This window comes from Salmo trutta, chromosome 7, assembly GCF_901001165.1.
Source record: "Salmo trutta chromosome 7, fSalTru1.1, whole genome shotgun sequence".
NCBI lineage: Eukaryota > Metazoa > Chordata > Actinopteri > Salmoniformes > Salmonidae > Salmo > Salmo trutta.
In genome coordinates this window covers 19,998,786-20,016,482 of record NC_042963.1, presented here as the reverse complement: position 1 = coordinate 20,016,482, position 17,697 = coordinate 19,998,786, and the positions used below count along the sequence as shown (strand labels likewise).

At 42.3% G+C, this 17,697-nt stretch overlaps 1 protein-coding gene across 1 annotated transcript; it reads right to left on the bottom strand.

The window, feature by feature from the left end:
* Nucleotides 1-269: 269 nt before the first annotated feature.
* Nucleotides 270-2,032, bottom strand: c7h11orf96 (chromosome 7 C11orf96 homolog). The gene has a single exon (XM_029758289.1). The coding sequence runs from the start codon at nucleotides 1,546-1,548 to the stop codon at nucleotides 1,165-1,167; it is 384 nt and encodes a 127-aa protein (XP_029614149.1). The 5' UTR covers nucleotides 1,549-2,032; the 3' UTR covers nucleotides 270-1,164.
* Nucleotides 2,033-17,697: the final 15,665 nt, after the last annotated feature.

Genomic DNA, 17,697 nt, shown 5'->3' with positions numbered 1-17,697 from the left:
GCGTGAAAAAAAGCTGTGCACTTGTTGAAAGAGGCAGTATGCAGAACATTTGATTCTGGGGCTCTTCCTGAGCCAAAAGGGGTCTCCTAAATGGACAGAAATGTATGCATATCCTATCCTCTCATGAGGTAATAGATTGATTCCTATTATATCATAATATGAACCATTCAGCTAACATTCAAACCAAAATGTTATGTAACTAATTAACAACTAACTTCTACAGTGTATCTTCAAGTGTTTGCATGTGAGCAAAAGAGAAAACGGGTGGATATCGTTGCAAATATTTATTACATATGAAGCAAACTAACAAATATAGATGTAAAACAATGTAAAAAAAATGATATTAAATCTTAGAAATCAAGTGTGACTTTAGGAGTCAAACGAGTCAACGACAAAATAATGTTTGTAGATTTGCTATGTTACAAACAAAATAAGAGAATAAATACTTTCACATCTGGAAAGGTATTTTTTTGTGAGTGGCATTCGCTAGCTGTGGAGCTTAACATAGAAATAAGAGCGGTGCCAAAACGTTGCAAAGTAACTCCTAACTTCAGTTACCATTGAATATCTTTCAATACACAGAGTTTAGTCAGTCAAATCTGAATGAGCTGTCTCTTTCCATCATGACTGCACTTGTAGAATCTGTTTGAAGCAGAACACAAAACAGGCACAACATAGAAAAACAACATTGTTTCCATCCTTTTATAAAAGAAAGGACAAAGACATTCCACATTTAACACATTTCAAGTTCAAAGCCCCTCCTGTCCTGAAGTCCTCGCCAGTAGAAAAGGAATATATCTGAAGAAGAATATCTCTGAAGTGGTGTATTCAACATCAACACTGTGTCATAGCGTATATGCTACACTTAGCTTCACTAAGAGGCGTTAGCAATATAACCAGCCGGTGATATATATTACAGGGTAGAGAACTTTACAAAAATGCGTCAAATGCATACCGTAGCCACATATATTGATATGCTAATATATGTGTATGTGGAAACATATATTTTCAAGGAGAATGGCCTCTATGCACAGGAGCAGCTTGGATATCAGTCCAGTTCAGTTGAGTTCATTGGGCCCCCGTGTGAAGCAGAATTGGAAGGGAAAGGGGGCGTGTGCCAGGCAGGGTGCGTACACTTCTCCACTTCTCCTCAGGTCCTGCCCGTCAATGGGCAGAGTCAGAGTCACTAGAGTCCAGGCTTTGCTGTGTGGCCGTGGCCGTGGGTGTGCGTCGACCAGTCGTCGGACAGTAGAGCGCCTGCGTGCTCCGGCGAAGGTTCTCCAGGGACTGCAGGAAAGACCGGCGCGCCCTCTCCTCTTCCAGGGGCGAGGCGCCCTCCTCCTCCACCTCGGTGATCTCGGCGAAGGTGACGGGCTGGGTCTTGAAGCGGGCCTCGCGGGCCCGGCGGGGGCGGCTCTTGCCACGGGCGGGCCCCTTGGGGACTGGGAGCTGCTGGGGGAACTCCTCCATGGTCGAAGAGAGAAGATGGGCAGGTAGCATGTGGTGGAAGCCCTGGGTCTCCATGGGCATCTGACGGACAGCAGCCATGTGTGGAACACTGGGTGTGAAAGCAGGTGGGAAAAGCAGTTGTTTTGCTCCTTCGTCTCCCCCTCTCTCTCTCCCTCTCTCTTTGGTGCCTCCTCTTTTGTCAGATGCTCTTTCTCAGGAAAGACTGTGAAGCAAAGTTCTCTTAACCATACAAAAATCTCCCAAAGTCCTGGATACTCTGTGTCTGTACCAAAGAGCTGCTGTATCAGATGTCGGCCTCTATTTTCCAATTCTCTAATCTTTGAGTCCTTGTCAGTACTGCAGAGCCTGTGCGAGGGGGAGGTTTCTACATATGTCCACTCGTGCTGTTCCTCCTTGTTGTTGTTGTTGTTTCTCTATGTCGCTGTATCTGCCTCAGTCAGCAAGTGCTACTGACACAGACAGCTCCGGCACTGGCTTTTATAGCACAGTCTCACTACCCACTCAACTTTACTACTCCACCCCCTTCCCTCTCGGGCTCGGTCGTCACTAGTTAACACAGCCACAATGCCATAAACCCCGCCTATTTCTACAATTTCTCTTCTTAAAATCAGATTTTAAACCTAACCTTAACTCTTACCTTAACCACTCTGCTAACCTTATGCCTAACTTTAACCTTAAATGAAGACCAAAAAGAAAATGTTTGTTTTCAATCCTTTTTTTACGATAGAGCGCATTTTGACTTTGTGGCTGTATTATCTAGTGGAAACCCTCGATATCTCTCTGTGCCAAAATCAAATCGCTCCCTCTCAGTCATGGTTCCAGCGTCCATAGCAGTTGCCCAGAGTCAGTCTCCCTAAATAGACAGAGATGAAGTGAGAGAGGAGCAAGAGAAAGAGGGGTGTGCCGTGTGGTAGAGAGTGAGAGAGAGAAAGAGAGAGAGCGGGATGGGTGGGTGGAGAGTGGGAACGAATGAGAGTAAAGGGAAGACTGAAATAAACCAAAAGATTTAGAGGTTGAGGGTCCTAGAGAGGCATGAGCTGTTACTCTTCCAAATTGTTGGGGGAAACATGTAGCTAGTTACCTGTGCTTATATGTATGCTAACAAGCAAAGATAAACAGTGGCATTAAAGGACAACTGTACTTCCTGATTTGGCCTCATTTTAGATTTGCTTCATTATTAAGAAACGCTAGCGGCCATGACTGAGTTGGTTTTGGGAAGTGTTTTGATGTGTGTGTCTCTTGTGTGTATTTGCAAGTGGGAAGAGTTACCCAAATTATTTAGCCAATTTGGTTCAGCCGGCTGGTGTGCGACCGTGGCAAAATTGGTTTGATTTTGGACAGTCTATCTCCGGGTCTGGATTTACCACGCTTTACGATTGGGTCGCGTTCAGCTGCACTCCAAATTGATGATTACCTGTGGGCATGTGGGCAGGATTGAAACAAACACAACCTTCATTTACGTTGTGATGCAGTCACGACCACAAGTCTCACAAAACTCAGTTTTGGACGAGACTGATGTTATAAACAAATTATCCTATTTACACTTTTTTGGTCAATTTTGACAGTAGAATCAATGTTCCTGACTCATATCAGTGCCACATAGGCTGTTTTCTAAATGAGAAGTTAGTTTTTAGGGGCAGTTGCTCTTTAATAAGTTATGCGATCCCCACATAAATATATACACACATGCAGAGAACAGATTAAGTACATACAGGAGGATACCAAGGATTTCAGAGCGTGTGTCAGACCATTTAACCATAGAGATTCTATTAAAATCATTTTCTATAATTCTCTATGCTTTTACCATTGACTTCATCATTTAGACAATGTATAGAACAACTGTACAAACAAAAATTGTAAAGACACACACACCTAACATAAAGATACACATCTACTGAATGCACATACAGTATATGGATGTATGGGATCTGTACCCATCTACAGGTAACGGCCAAAATAAAGAAACACCAACATAAAGTATCTTAATAGGGCGTTGGGCCACCACAAGCCGGAAGAACAGCTTCAATGCGCCTTGGCATAGATTCTACAAGTGTCTGGAACTCTTGTAGACAACATTCTTTGACCTCAAATTCCATAATTTGGTGTTTTGTTGAGGGTGGTGGAAAACGCCGCTATCTGGTGATTGAGACACACACACACACACACACACACACACACACACACACACACACACACACACTGTGCTCCTTTGAGACGCCTCTTTCAAAGTCACTGAGATCTCTTCTTTAAACAATGGTACAGTTGACAAAATAATGGGCAACTGGGCATTTTTATACATGACCCTAAGCATGATGGGATGTTAACTGCTTAAAGGTCCAATGCAGCCATTTTTATCTCAATATCAAATCATTTCTGGGTAACAATTAAGTACCTTACTGTGACTATTTTCAATTAAAATAGTAAAAAATGCTTTTTTAGCAAAGAGAAATTTCAGATGGTCTTTTCAAAAAGCTCTTACACTAAAAGAGTATTATCATAATTTTCACAATATCACAGTATTATTCCAACCTCATAGTGTGGAAATATACACTGAGTGTACAAAACATGCTCTTTCAATGACATAGACTGAACAAGTGAATCCAGGTGAAAGCTATGATCCCTTATTGACGTCACTTGTTAAATCCTCTTCAATCGGTATGGATGAAGGGGAGGAGACAGGTTAAAGAAGGATTTTTAAGCCTTGAGACAATTGAGACATGGATTGTGTATGTGCGCCATTCAGAGGGTGAATGAGCGAGACGAAAGATTTAAGTGCCAGGCGCTCTGGTTTGATCGTGTCAAGAACTGCAACGCTGCTGGGTTTTTCTACGCTCAACAGTTTCCCCTGTGTATCAAGAATGGTCTACCCCCCCCAAAGGACATCCAGCCAACTTGACATCTGTGGGAAGCTTCGGAGTCAACATGGTCCAAAAGCTGAAGAACATAAACGCATCCAGGTACTTTTTGCAGATACTGGAGTTATAGGTGGACACTGCTGCTCATGCTCCCAGGTGATTTTATTATAACGTTTTGACCCATAGGTCTTCATCAGACATCCAGCATCCCTGTGGAACGCTTTCGATACCTTGTGGAGTCCATGCCCCGACAAAATGAGGCTGTTCTGAGGGCAAAAGGGGGTGCAACTCAATATTAGGAAGGTGTTCCTAATGTTTTTGTACACTCAGTTTACGATAACCTCTCCAAAAAAAAGTAGCTGTTTGATGTTTTTCACACCTGTATATATCTTGTTGTATGGAAGTCTATGCAATAGAATGTTTGCAGGCTGATAAAGGAATGTTGAGACAAGTTGGAATGTTCACATGGTCATTGAACATGACTGTATCAAACAATAATGTTACATTCTATTGGGTGGATCTCGTCTTTAAAAAAAATTGTATTTAGTCAATTTTGCCATCAGATCAATTGATTTACCAAGACTGACTCATTATTGAAACAACAATGTTACGAATATCAGAAGTACATATTTGTTTTAGGAAAATTGGTCAAACTAGAAAACAATACAAGTCCAAGAGATCTACATCTGGTAGCATATTGGTTTCATTGGGGCGGCAGGTAGCCTAGTGGTTAGAGCGTTGGGCCAGTAACCGAAAGGTTGCTAGATTGACTCCCCGAGCTGACAAATCTGTCGTTCTTCCCCTGAGCAAGACAGTTAACCCACTGTTCCTAGGTTGTCATTGTAAATAAGAATTTGTTCTTAACCTGTTATGGATAGGGGGCAGTATTTTCACGGCCGGATAAAAAACGTACCCGATTTAATCTGTTTATTACTCCTGCCCAGAAACTAGAATATGCATATACTTGTTTGATTTGGATAGAAAACACCCTAAAGTTTCTAAAACTGTTTGAATGGTGTCTGTGAGTATAACAGAACTCATATGGCAGGCCAAAACCTGAGAAGATTCCAAACAGGAAGTGCCCTCTCTGACCATTTCTTGGCCTTCTTTAGCCTCTTTATTGAAAACAGAGGATCTCTGCTGTAACGTGACACTTTCTAAGGCTCCCATAGGCTCTCAGAAGGCGCCAGAACGTTGAATGATGACTCTGCAGTCCATGGCTGAAAAACAGTAGCGCATTTGGATAGTGGTCGATCTGAGAACAATGAGACGGGCGCGCGCGTGCACGTGAAGAGTCCATTTTACATTTTCAGTCTTTGAACGAAAACGATGTCTCCCGGTCGGAATATTATTGCTATTTTACGAGAAAAATCGCATAAAAATTGATTTTAAACAGCGTTTGACATGCTTCGAAGTACGGTAATGGAATATTTTGACATTTTTTGTCACGATACGCGCCGGCGCGTTACCCTTCGGATAGTGTCTTGAACGCACGAACAAAATGCCGCTATTTGGATATAACTATGGATTATTTGGAACCAAACCAACATTTGTTGTTGAAGTAGAAGTCCTGGGAGTGCATTCTGATGAAGAACAGCAAAGGTAATCCAATTTTTCTAATAGTAAATCTGAGTTTGATGAGTACCAAACTTGGTGGGTGTCAAAATAGCTAGCCTGTGATGGCCGGGCTATCTACTCAGAATATTGCAAAATGTGCTTTCACCGAAAAGCTATTTTAAAATCGGACACCGCGATTGCATAAAGGAGTTCTGTATCTATAATTCTTAAAATAATTAATGTTTTTTGTGAACGTTTATCGTGAGTAATTTAGTAAATTCACCGGAAGTGTTCGGTGGGAATGCTAGTTCTGAACGTCACATGCTAATGTAAAAAGCTGGTGTTGATATAAATATGAATTTGATTGAACAAAACATGCATGTATTGTATAACATAATGTCCTAGGAGTGTCATCTGATGAAGATCATCAAAAGTTAGTGCTGCATTTAGCTGTGGTTTTGGTTTTTGTGACATTATATGCTAGCTTGAAAAATGGGTGTCTGATTATTTCTGGCTGGATACTCTCCTGACATAATCTAATGTTTTGCTTTCGTTGTAAAGCCTTTTTGAAATTGGACAGTGTGGTTAGATAAAGGAGAGTCTTGTCTTTAAAATGGTGTAAAATAATCATATGTTTGAAAAATTGAAGTTTTTGGATTTTCGAGGAATTTGTAATTCGCGCCACGCCCTATCATTGGATATTGGAGCGGTGTTCCGCTAGCAGAACATCTAGATGTAAGAGGTTTTTAACTGACTTGCTGCATTTAAAAAAAAAAATAGTTGACACCTGTAATTGTGTGTTGAGTTGTCCCAGCAAGTTATCAAATTTTACTGTTCACATACATAAAGGAAAAAGGGATCGGTGATGACTAGTAGGCCTGTGACGCCGAGCGCCTCCCGAACAGGGAGAGGAACCAACTTTAAAAAAAAATGTTTTTACCTTTATTTAACCAGGTAGGCTATTTGAGAACAAGTTCTCATTTACAACTGCGACCTGGCCAAGATAAAGCAAAGCAGTGCGACACAAACAACAACACAGAGTTACACATGGAATAAACAAACGTACAGTCAATAACACAATAGAAAAAAGTCTATATACAGCATGTGCAAATGGCGTGAGGGGGTAAGGCAATAAATAGGCCATAGTAGCGAAGTAATTACAATTTAGCAAATTAACACTGGAGGGATAGATGTGCAGATGATGATGTGCAATTAGAAATACTGGTGTGCAAAAGAGCAAAAAAGTAAATAAAAACAATATGGGGATGATGTAGGTAGATTGGATGGGCTATTTACAGATGGGCTGTGTACAGCTGCAGCGATCGGTTAGCTGCTCAGACAGCTGATGTTTAAAGTTAGTGAGGGAGATAGAAGTCTCCAACTTCAGCGATTTTTGCAATTCATTCCAGTCATTGGCAGCAGAGAACTGGAAGGAAAGGCGGCCAAAGGAGGTGTTGGCTTTGGGGATGACCAATGAGATAAACCTGCTGGAGCGCATACTATGATGGGTGATGTTCTTATAACCAGTGAGCTGAGATAAGGCGGAGCTTTACCTAGCAAAGACTTATAGATGACCTGGAGTCAGTGGGTCTGGCGATGAATATGTAGCGAGGGCCAGCCGACGAGAGCATATAGGTCGCAGTGGTATATGGGGCTTTGGTGACAAAACGGATGGCACTGTGATAGAATGCATCCAGTTTGCTGAGTAGAGTGTTGGAGGCTATTTTGTAAATAACATCGCCGAAGTCGAGGATCGGTAGGATAGTCAGTTTTACGAGGGTATGTTTGGCAGCGTGAGTGACGGAGGCTTTGTTGCGAAATAGGAAGCCGATTCTAGATTTAATTTTGGATTGGAGATGTTTAATATGAGTCTGGAAGGAGAGTTTACAGTCTAGCCAGACACCTAGGTATTTGTAGTTGTCCACGTGTTCTAAGTCAGAACCGTGCAGAGTAGTGATGCTAGTCGGGCGGGCGGGTGCGGGCAGCGATCGGTTGAAAAGCATGCATTTAGTTTTACTAGCGTTTAAGAGCAGTTGGAGGCCACGAAAGGAGTGTTGCATGGCATTGAATCTCGTTTGTTAACACAGTGTCCAAAGAAGGACCAGATGTATACAGAATGGTGTTGTCTGTGTAGAGGTGGATCAGGGAATCACCCGAAGCAAGAGCGATATCGTTGATATATACAGAGAAAAGAGTCGGCCCGAGAATTGAACCCTGTGGTACCCCCATAGACTCCCAGAGGTCCGGACAACAGGCCCTCCGATTTGACACACTGAACTCTATCTGAGAAGTAGTTGGTGAACCAGGCGAGGCAGTCATTCGAGAAACCAAAGCTGTTGAGTCTGCCAATAAGAATACGGTGATTGACAGAGTTGAAAGCCTTTGGCCAGGTCGATGAATACAGCTGCACAGTATTGTCTCTTATCGATGGGGGTTATGATATCGTTTAGTACCTTGAGCGTGGCTGAGGTGCACCAGTGACCTGCTCGGAAACCGGATTGCACAGCGGAGAAGGTACGGTGGGATTGGAAATGGTCAGTTATCTGTTTATTAACTTGGCTTTTGAAGACTTTGGAAAGGCAGGGCAGGATGGATATAAGTCTGTAACAGTTTGGGTCTAGAGTGTCACCCCCTTTGAAGAGGGGGATGACCGCGGCAGCTTTCCCATCTTTAAGAATCTCGGACGATATGAAAGAGAGTTTGAACAGACTAGTAATAGGGGTTGCAACAATGGCGGATAATTTTAGAAAGAGAGGGTCCAGATTGTCTAGCCCAGCTGATTTGTACCAGTCCAGGTATTGCAGCTTTTTCAGAACATCTGCTATCTGGATTTGGGTGAAGGAGAAGCTGGGGAGGCTTAGGCAAGTAGCTGCAGGGGATGCGGAGCTGTTGGCCGGGGTAGGGGTAGCCAGGAGGAAAGCATGGCCAGCCGTAGAGAAATGCTTATTGAAATTCTCGATTATCGTGGATTTATCGGTGGTGACAGTGTTTCCTAGCCTCAGTGCAGTGGGCAGCTGGGGGGAGGTGCTCTTATTCTCCATGGACTTTACAGTGTCCCAAAAAATGTTGGAGTTAGAGCTACAGGATGCAAATTTCTGTTTGAAAAAGCTAGCCTTTGCTTTCCTGACTGACTGCATGTATTGGTTCCTGACTTCCCTGAAAAGTTGCATATCGCGGGGACTATTCGATGCTAGTGCAGTCCGCCACAGGATGTTTTGTGTTGGTCGAGGGCAGTCAGGTCTGGAGTGAACCAAGGTCTATATCTGTTCTTAGTTCTACATTTTTTGAAAGGGGCATGCTTATTTAAGATGGTGAGGAAATTACTTTTAAAGAACAACCAGGCATCATCTACTATCCTCCTATCCTCCTCTCCTCTACTGATGGGAGGAGGTCAATTCAATATCCTTCCAGGATACCCGGGCCAACCTTCTGGATGATAGCGGGGTGAACAGGCAGTGGCTCGGGTGGTTGTTGTCCTTGACAATCTTTTTGGCCTTCCTGTGACATCAGGTGCTGGGTGTCCCGAAGGGCAGGTAGTTTGCCCCCGGTGATGTGTTATGCAGACCACCCTCTGGACAGCCCTGCGGTCATGGGCAGTGCAGTGTCGGTGATACAGCCCGACAGGATGCTCTCAATTGTGCATCTGTAAAAGTTTGTGAGGGTTTAAAGGTGACAAGCCAAATTTATTTAGCCTCCTGAGGTTGAAGAGGCGCTGTTGAGGCGCTGTTGCGCCTTCTTCGCCACACTGTCTGTGTGGATGGACCTTTTCAGTTTGCCCGTGATGTGTACGCTGAGGAACTTGAAACTTTCCACCTTTCCACCAAAACACAAAAATGTAGGTAGTGTAAACAGAAATGATCTATAAAATGGAACATTGGTGATTAGAAGTTCTTCTGCCCCTGACCATCATGATCTTAAAATTATGCTCTCTAACCTTCAACCATACACGTTATTTAATTACATTTTTAGGCCTTAGTTCTGCGGCTGGTTGACAAATTTAGTTGAAATTATGCAATTGGTGAATGCCTTTTTAGCAATTGGACCATTGCTGATGCCTTCGACAACCCTCAGCAGCCACGAACCAATACATATTTCAGTAGGCCCTATACTACAATATATGTTTTGTTTTCTCCATATAGACACGATTTATAAAGGCTGTAAACCTAAGGCTTTAATACTTCACCAATCACCAGCTATATAAGTTGATTCCCTCATCATCAGGTGGTTTGTTAGAATGTTATGTTGAAATGCAATGTATGACAGATTTCAAGATATATATTTTATATTGAACAATATGGTATAATATTGTTTATCCTTCTAATCATTACAAACCAGTAAAATATCCCTTCAGGGATATTATAGATGTAAGTCACAACTGTAACTCAGCCACTCTGGAACATTCTCTTGGTAAGCAACTCCAGTGTGGATTTGGCCTTGTGTTTTAGGTTATTGTCTTGCTGAAAGGTGAATTCATCTAGGATTTTGGATGTGCTTAGCTCCATTCCATTTATTTGTATCCTTAACTATTACAAGCATACCCATAACATGATGCAGCCACCACTATGCTTGAAAATATGGAGACTGAAAGCAGAATACGTTTTTTTATTGAAAATAAAATATAGAAATGAAGGATACAAATGACCCAAAATCATCAACATTTTTGGGAACAATTAATATTTTACAAAGATTATATATTTTGCAAACCTGGCTAAATCGGTTATGTTATCTGCACAACTATAAATGTATTTTTTGTTATCATTAGGCATATTCCACCTATTATTGAAAGAAATATCCTAGCCTCATACGAACCATCCTGATCTCGCGAGCTCACATTCTGTTTCGCTAAACAGAATGTGTGCTTGCGAGATCAGGATGGTTCGTATGAGACTAGAAATGTCCGACCAATCCAATTAAAACTAATGGAGCTGGTTGCCCTATGGTTAAATCATCAATAACTAGGCATCATTGTTTAGACTTTTCCTAGCTTTATGTAAAGTTTGGTGCACTCATTATGGGTGGGTAAGCTGGACATAATGCATTCCTATGGGATTTCATAGGGTGCAATGTACGGGGCAGGTTTCATGTCACCTTTCTTGACGTTAACACAATTTATAGAATCATATTGTGTATAATTTTTATCAACACGCATCAGTGAATGCTTCTACAACATTTTCAAAGTGTTTTAATGCAATATATTTGAAATGGCTCCAAGACCGAACAATTCGCACAGCATTCTGCATATTTTACCAGCATTCTGGTAATATTTTGCTAAATACATATCATTGACATACTTGGGCCATCATTTTGTTGTGTCCTATTTGTAACACACATTTTAAGCCATTACTGGTCTTATTACACCAATTAGTTATTCAGCTATGGACATGCAAAATCATTGCAGTTCCTCCACAATAAAGTGAATGGCGGCCATCTTGAAAATATATAGCTAAAAAACATTCTCAATGGGTCTACTTGTTCTGTGAAATGTAGTACAGTTATCATCTAGGGTACCATGTGATAATAAAGCACATCCAAATACTCGATATACCCCAAAATGCATACATGTATGACCTTTGACCCCCCAAGGTGGGCCCATAGAGATGTCATTGGCATTTCAATTGTTTCATACCTTAATTTGTGTTGTATTATGAAGTTAATTACACATCAATTGCCTTCATTTGAGAAGACTGTTCAGAGATAATAAAACATTATATTTAATACCCTCAATCTTGTTGGCCCAACTAACTGTATAGGGTCATAACATATAATGCAGTGATATCCACATTTAGCTACCTCCGACGAGATTATCATACCAAAATATGACCCACAGACATGGACCTCAATAAAAAACCATATTTAGACCGCCACTCTAAAGTAGACAAATGAAATCTGGCCCTCCGACCCATGGATTAATAGGAACTGGCAGGGTCAGGGACGTCCTTAGGCCCTAGCTGGAAATATCATTGTTGGCATGGCAACGCATAGCCAAACATAAGGAGTCCACCAGGCAACCCCAAGGGCAGTACATACAGTTGAAGTCGGAAGTTTACATACACCTCAGCCAAATACATTTAAACTCAGTTTTTCACAATTCCTGACATTTAATCCAAGTAAGAATGCCCTGTCTTAGGTCAGTTAGGATCACCACTTTATTTTAAGAATGTGAAATGTCAGAATAATAGTAGAGAGAATTAATTACTTCAGCTTTTATTTCTTTCATCACATTCCCAGTGGGTAATGAAGTTTACATACACTCAATTAGGATTTGGTAGCCTTGCCTTTAAATTGTTTAACTTGGGTCAAACGTTTTGGGTAGCCTTCCACAAGCTTCCCACAGTAAGTTTGGGGAATTTTGGCCCATTCCTCCTGACAGAGCTGGTGTAACTGAGTCAGGTTTGTAGGCCTCGTTGCTCACACACACTTTTTCAGTTCTGCCCATGTAACCGGTGTGAAATGGCTAGTTAGTTAGCGGTGGTGCGCGCTAATAGCGTTTCAATCAGTGATGTCACTCGCTCTGAGACCTGAAGTGGTTGTTCCCCTTGCGTTGCAAGGGCTGTGGCTTTTGTGGCGCGATGGGTAACGATGCTTCGTGGGTGTCAGTTGTTGATGTGTGCAAGGGTCCCTGGTTCGAGCCCAGGTTGGGGCGAAGAGAGGGACGGAACCTACGCTGTTACACCCACACATTTTCTACAGGGTTGAGGTCAGGGCTTTGTGATGTCCACTCCAATACTTTGACTTTGTTGTCCTTAAGCCTTTTTTCCACAACTTTGGAAGTATGCTTGGGGTCATTGTCCATTTGGAAGACCCATTTACGACCAAGCTTTAACTTCCTGACTGATGTCTTGAGATGTTGATTCAATATATCCACATAATTTTCCATCCTCATGATGCCATCTATTTTGTGAAGTGCACCAGTCCCTCCTGCAGCAAAGCACCCCCACAACATGATGTTGCCACCCCCTTGCTTCACGGCTGGGATGGTGTTCTTCGGCTTGCAAGCCTCTCCCTTTTTCCTCCAAACATAATGATGGTCATTACGGCCAAACAGTTCTATTTTTGCTTCATCAGACCAGAGGACATTTCTCCAAAAAGTACGATTTTTGTCCCCATGTGCAGTTGCAAACCGTAGTCTGGCTTTTTTATGGCGGTTTTGGAGCAGAGGCTTCTTCCTTGCTGAATGGCCATTCAGGTTATGTTGATATAGGACTCGTTTTACTGTGGATATAGATACTATTGTACCTGTTTCCTCCAGCATCTTCACAAGGTCCTTTGCTGTTGTTCTGGGATTGATTTGCACTTTTCGCACCAAAGTATGTTCATCTCTAGGAGACAGAACGCGTCTCCTTCCTGAGCGGTATGACGGCTGCATGGTCCCATGGTGTTTATACTTGCGTACTATTGTTTGTACAGATGAACGTGGTACCTTCAGGCATTTGGAAATTGATCCCAAGGATGAACCAGACATGTGGAGGTCTACAATTTATTTTCTGAGGTCTTTGCTGATTTCTTTTGATTTTCCCATGATGTCAAGCAAAGAAGCACTGAGTTTGAAGGTCGGCCTTGAAATACCTCAACAGGTACACCTCCAATTGACTCAAATTATGTCAATTAGCCTATCAGAAGCTTCTAAAGCCATGAAAAATAAATCTGGAATTTTCCAAGCTGTTTAATGGCACAGTCAACTTACTGTATATAAACTTCTGACCCACTGGAATTGTGATACAGTTATAAGTGAAATAATCTGTCTGTAAACAATTGTTGGAAAAATGACTTGTGTCATGCACAAAGTAGATGTCCTAACCGATTTGCCAAAACTATAGTTTGTTAACAAGAAATTTGTGGAGTGTTTGAAAAACGAGTTTTAATGACTCCAACCTAAGTGTATGTAAACTTCCGACTTCAACTGTATTTGCATAGCTGTTGTCATCCCCTTCAGTATCGCCATCTTGACTGTAATGCATAGCGGTAATAACAAAAATGATCTAATGTGGCTGTGGATTAGATACTTGCTATCCGGTAGTACATTTATGGCCCTTGATGTCATGCTAGGGTTATGGCAATGACGGCAGGTTCTAAAATGGTTTCCATTTCATCATGCACTGTATTCTTAGGATGAGACCTCAGGAGAATTGGAAGGAGTCTCGGTTGCTGTATACTAATACCCTTCACTTAAACACACATCAGGGGTGTATGTAGATGTAAAGTCGTAAATACACCCTACACCTCTCAGCTCTATTTTTGGTAACTCAGTAGTAAGGTCATTCCCTCAGGCAACCAGTTGCCATTCAAGTGATATCACGCTCACATGACATTCTTGTTTGGTGGTAAGATCATGCGTACGTGTGTGCACTTGCGTTTGTAGGTGCATCTGTGTGTGTGTGGGTGCGCAAGTGTGTGTGTGTGTGTGTGTGTGTGTGTGTGTGTGAGCAAGTGTGTGCAACTGCCTATGATTTACTGCTTTTGTATCCACCCATGCTCCTAGACGAATGAGCAGTTTGCACAGTGTTGGCCCAGAGACAGGCTTGTTGTTGGGAAAGACTTGAATGTGCCCTCTGTGGCACATTGTTTTTCCTATTATGATCTGGCACATGGGGCATGTAGATGAGGTTTTGTAACGGGGCTGTAAAAACAAGTAGAAGGAACGAGAGGAGTCTCGGACTGCTCAATTCTATCTTGAGTCCAGTTCTGGTTGCGTACACTCATAGACAAAAGGGTTCCAAAAATGTTCTTAGGACGTCCCCATAGGAGAACCCTTTTTTGATTCCAGGTAGAACTCTTTTTGGTTCCATGTAGAACCCTCTGTGTAAAGGATTCTACATGGAACTCAAAAGTGTTTCTACCTGGAACCAAATAGGATTCTTCCAAGGGTTCTCCTATGGGGAGAGCTGAAGAACCCTTTTAGGTTTCTAGATAGCACCTTCTTATCTAAGAGCGTAGTTATGAAACCTCATTAAAAACGACAAGGTCGTCGCACAGATGGAAAACAAATGTCGGTGTTTTAATTAATGGGTAGGCTTGCCTTTCACTTTCCATTGGGTAGATTAAGTAATGCCAGATGGTTGGAGTACAGCGGTCTATGGGGGAGTAGTGTCACATGGCTCAATAGAGGCGATCCTCAGACCGGAGGGACTGCAGAGAGGGAGAGGATTGTTTTTCACTCGTTATGTCACGCCAAGGCCGGAGGATAGAGGAGGCTTGTCAATCGGTCTGTGTCATAGTAACAAGGCTATGTAAGCTACAGTATATCAAAAGAGGTCCTTGCCGTATGATAAAAATGTAATGAGCAAATGGTTGCTGAGACGTTATCCTAACGGTGTCAAGGTCATTTCAAAAAAGGGAAAGCACATACTCAATTATACACTTCAAAAAACACCAGTTATCTGCACAAAGATCCAACACTACTACCCTGAGCCTGTCAAGGTTGTGCTCGCCTTTGAAATGAGCTCCAGACCAAAAGCACACACACACACACACACACACATATATATATGCATGTGTTCAAACTACATAAACACACATACACACACAGCTCCATGGCTCCTCACGGCTCCTTGGCTCCAACCAACCTCTAAGGGGCTCCACCCTCTTCGTCCTCCTCCTCTCCTCTACTTTCCAACACTTCCGAGTAGAATGTATGACCCACTCTTTAATTTTTTAAATGTAACCTTTATTTAACTAGGCAAGCCACTCTCTGGACCAGGGCCGGCTGCTAGGGGGCCCCCGACCCCCCTCTCCCTCTATTCTTACTCTATTGAGAGTAAGAATAGTAAAATACACCAGGTGTCATTTCAAAATTTGATGGTGCATCAGCAGTTTTTCTCTTGTTACGATTGTCACTGACAGTCACTCAATTAGCCATGTCAGCTAACACATTTTTGGGTTGGTAGTCTAGCCAGCTATCTAAACTATGGCCGAATACCATTCAGGCACCCAGGGCACATGCCCAGGGACCCTGACCTCCAGGGGGCCTCCATTTATTTTGTTAGTCATTCTCACTCAGATATCATATTAACATGGCATAAGTTACGGAAGAAATGTGTAGACTTGTAGGAAATTAGCTTTAAAACTGCAAACATGTCTCTCCACTCCATGGCAAATGGGTAGAATTTCAGGGAATTTGCTGTAAAACTGAGAAAAAATGTATCTCTGCACCACGGCAAAATTAGTAGAATTGAATTAAATGTGTTGAAAATGTGCTACATTTTCTCTCCGCCTCATGGCCAAATTTGTAGAATTGCTGAAAATGACCTTTAAAACTGCAACATGTTCTCTACGAAACAGTGGCAAATTGTATATAATTGCAGGAAATTAACTTCAAGTGTATAAATGTTCTCTCCGCCGTCAAGTGAGGGGGGCCACCAAAGGGCCCTGCTCTGGACCAATCCCAATTGTTAGCCCAGGACCCATGCTAGTAGATACCCATAGACTTCCAGTCATTGCGCCAATGCTAGTTAGCATTGTCTCGAGGAACTACCTCTAACTTCCTTCATACTGGACACAGAGACATACAAATGGTATCCACGAGTTCATCTGACTCTCAGGAAGTAGATAAAGGGTATCATTGTCAAAATCCCAAAGTATCCCTTTAATGCCACATAGACCTAAAACAAAAATGGGTGGAAAGTGAAAGCAGCAGTATGGTGGAAACTCCAACTAGTCTACCATGTGGCTATGCAGAGGGTTTTCTACCTATTTCCTTTGTAATCTATGAAAGGACAAGTGTTGATGGTTAGGGAACAAGGGTCGATTGGACAGGGTGGATTCAGTTCACACACCATTTAGCAATGTCCTCTTTTCAATATGTGAGCAATTCTCTTTCCTGTGTGTGATTTGGCATTCTCACGGTCTCCATCTGTGTGTTACTAACGTTAAGGAATTGTAATGTAATTATCATGTGCTGTCACCTGATAAATATTTCATTGAAATTATTGTCAGAGAAATGGGGTTGCAAAAATTCCGGGAACTTTCCAGAAAAGCCAATTTGGATGATTTCCGGAATCAGGAAGGAATAAGCCGGAAATCCGTAATACTGTAAAACCTTGAAGAAAGTTTCCCTCAGCAGTTAAATTTATACTTGGTTTTCCTCTATGGTAATCACTCCTCTTTCACCCCAGCTGCCAAACGAACCCTGATTCAGATGACCATCCTACACATGCTAGATGACGGAGATGTAATTTATAGATCGGCAGGTAAGGGTGCACCCGAGCGGCTAGATGTTCTTTACCATTCTGCCATCAGATTTGCCACCAATGCTCCTTATAGGACACATCACTGCACTATATACTCCTCTGTAAACTGGTCATCTCTGTATACCTGTTGCAAGACCCACTGGTTGATGCTAATTTATAAAAGCCTCTTAGGCCTCACTCCTCCCTATCTGAGATATCTAATGCAACCCTCATCCTCCACATACAACACCCCTAATGCCAGTCACATTCTGTTAAAGCTCCCCATAGCACACACATCCCTGGGTCGCTCCTCTTTTCAGTTCGCTGCAGCTAGCAACTGGAACGAGCTGAAAAAAAAACTCAAACTGGACAGTCTTCATTCAAAGACTCAATCATGGACACACTTACTGACTCTTGTTGCTGCTTCGCGTGATGTATTGTTGTCTTTACCTTCTTGCCCTCTGACATTTTCATGTCCCTAATTGAGTCTGTAATACCAACATGTTTCAAGCAGACCACCATAGTCCCTGTGCCCAAGAACACTAAGGCACCCTGCCTAAATGACTACCAACCCGTAGCACTCACGTCCGTAGCCATGAAGTGCTTTGAAAGGCTGGTAATGGCTCACATCAACACCATTATCACAGAAA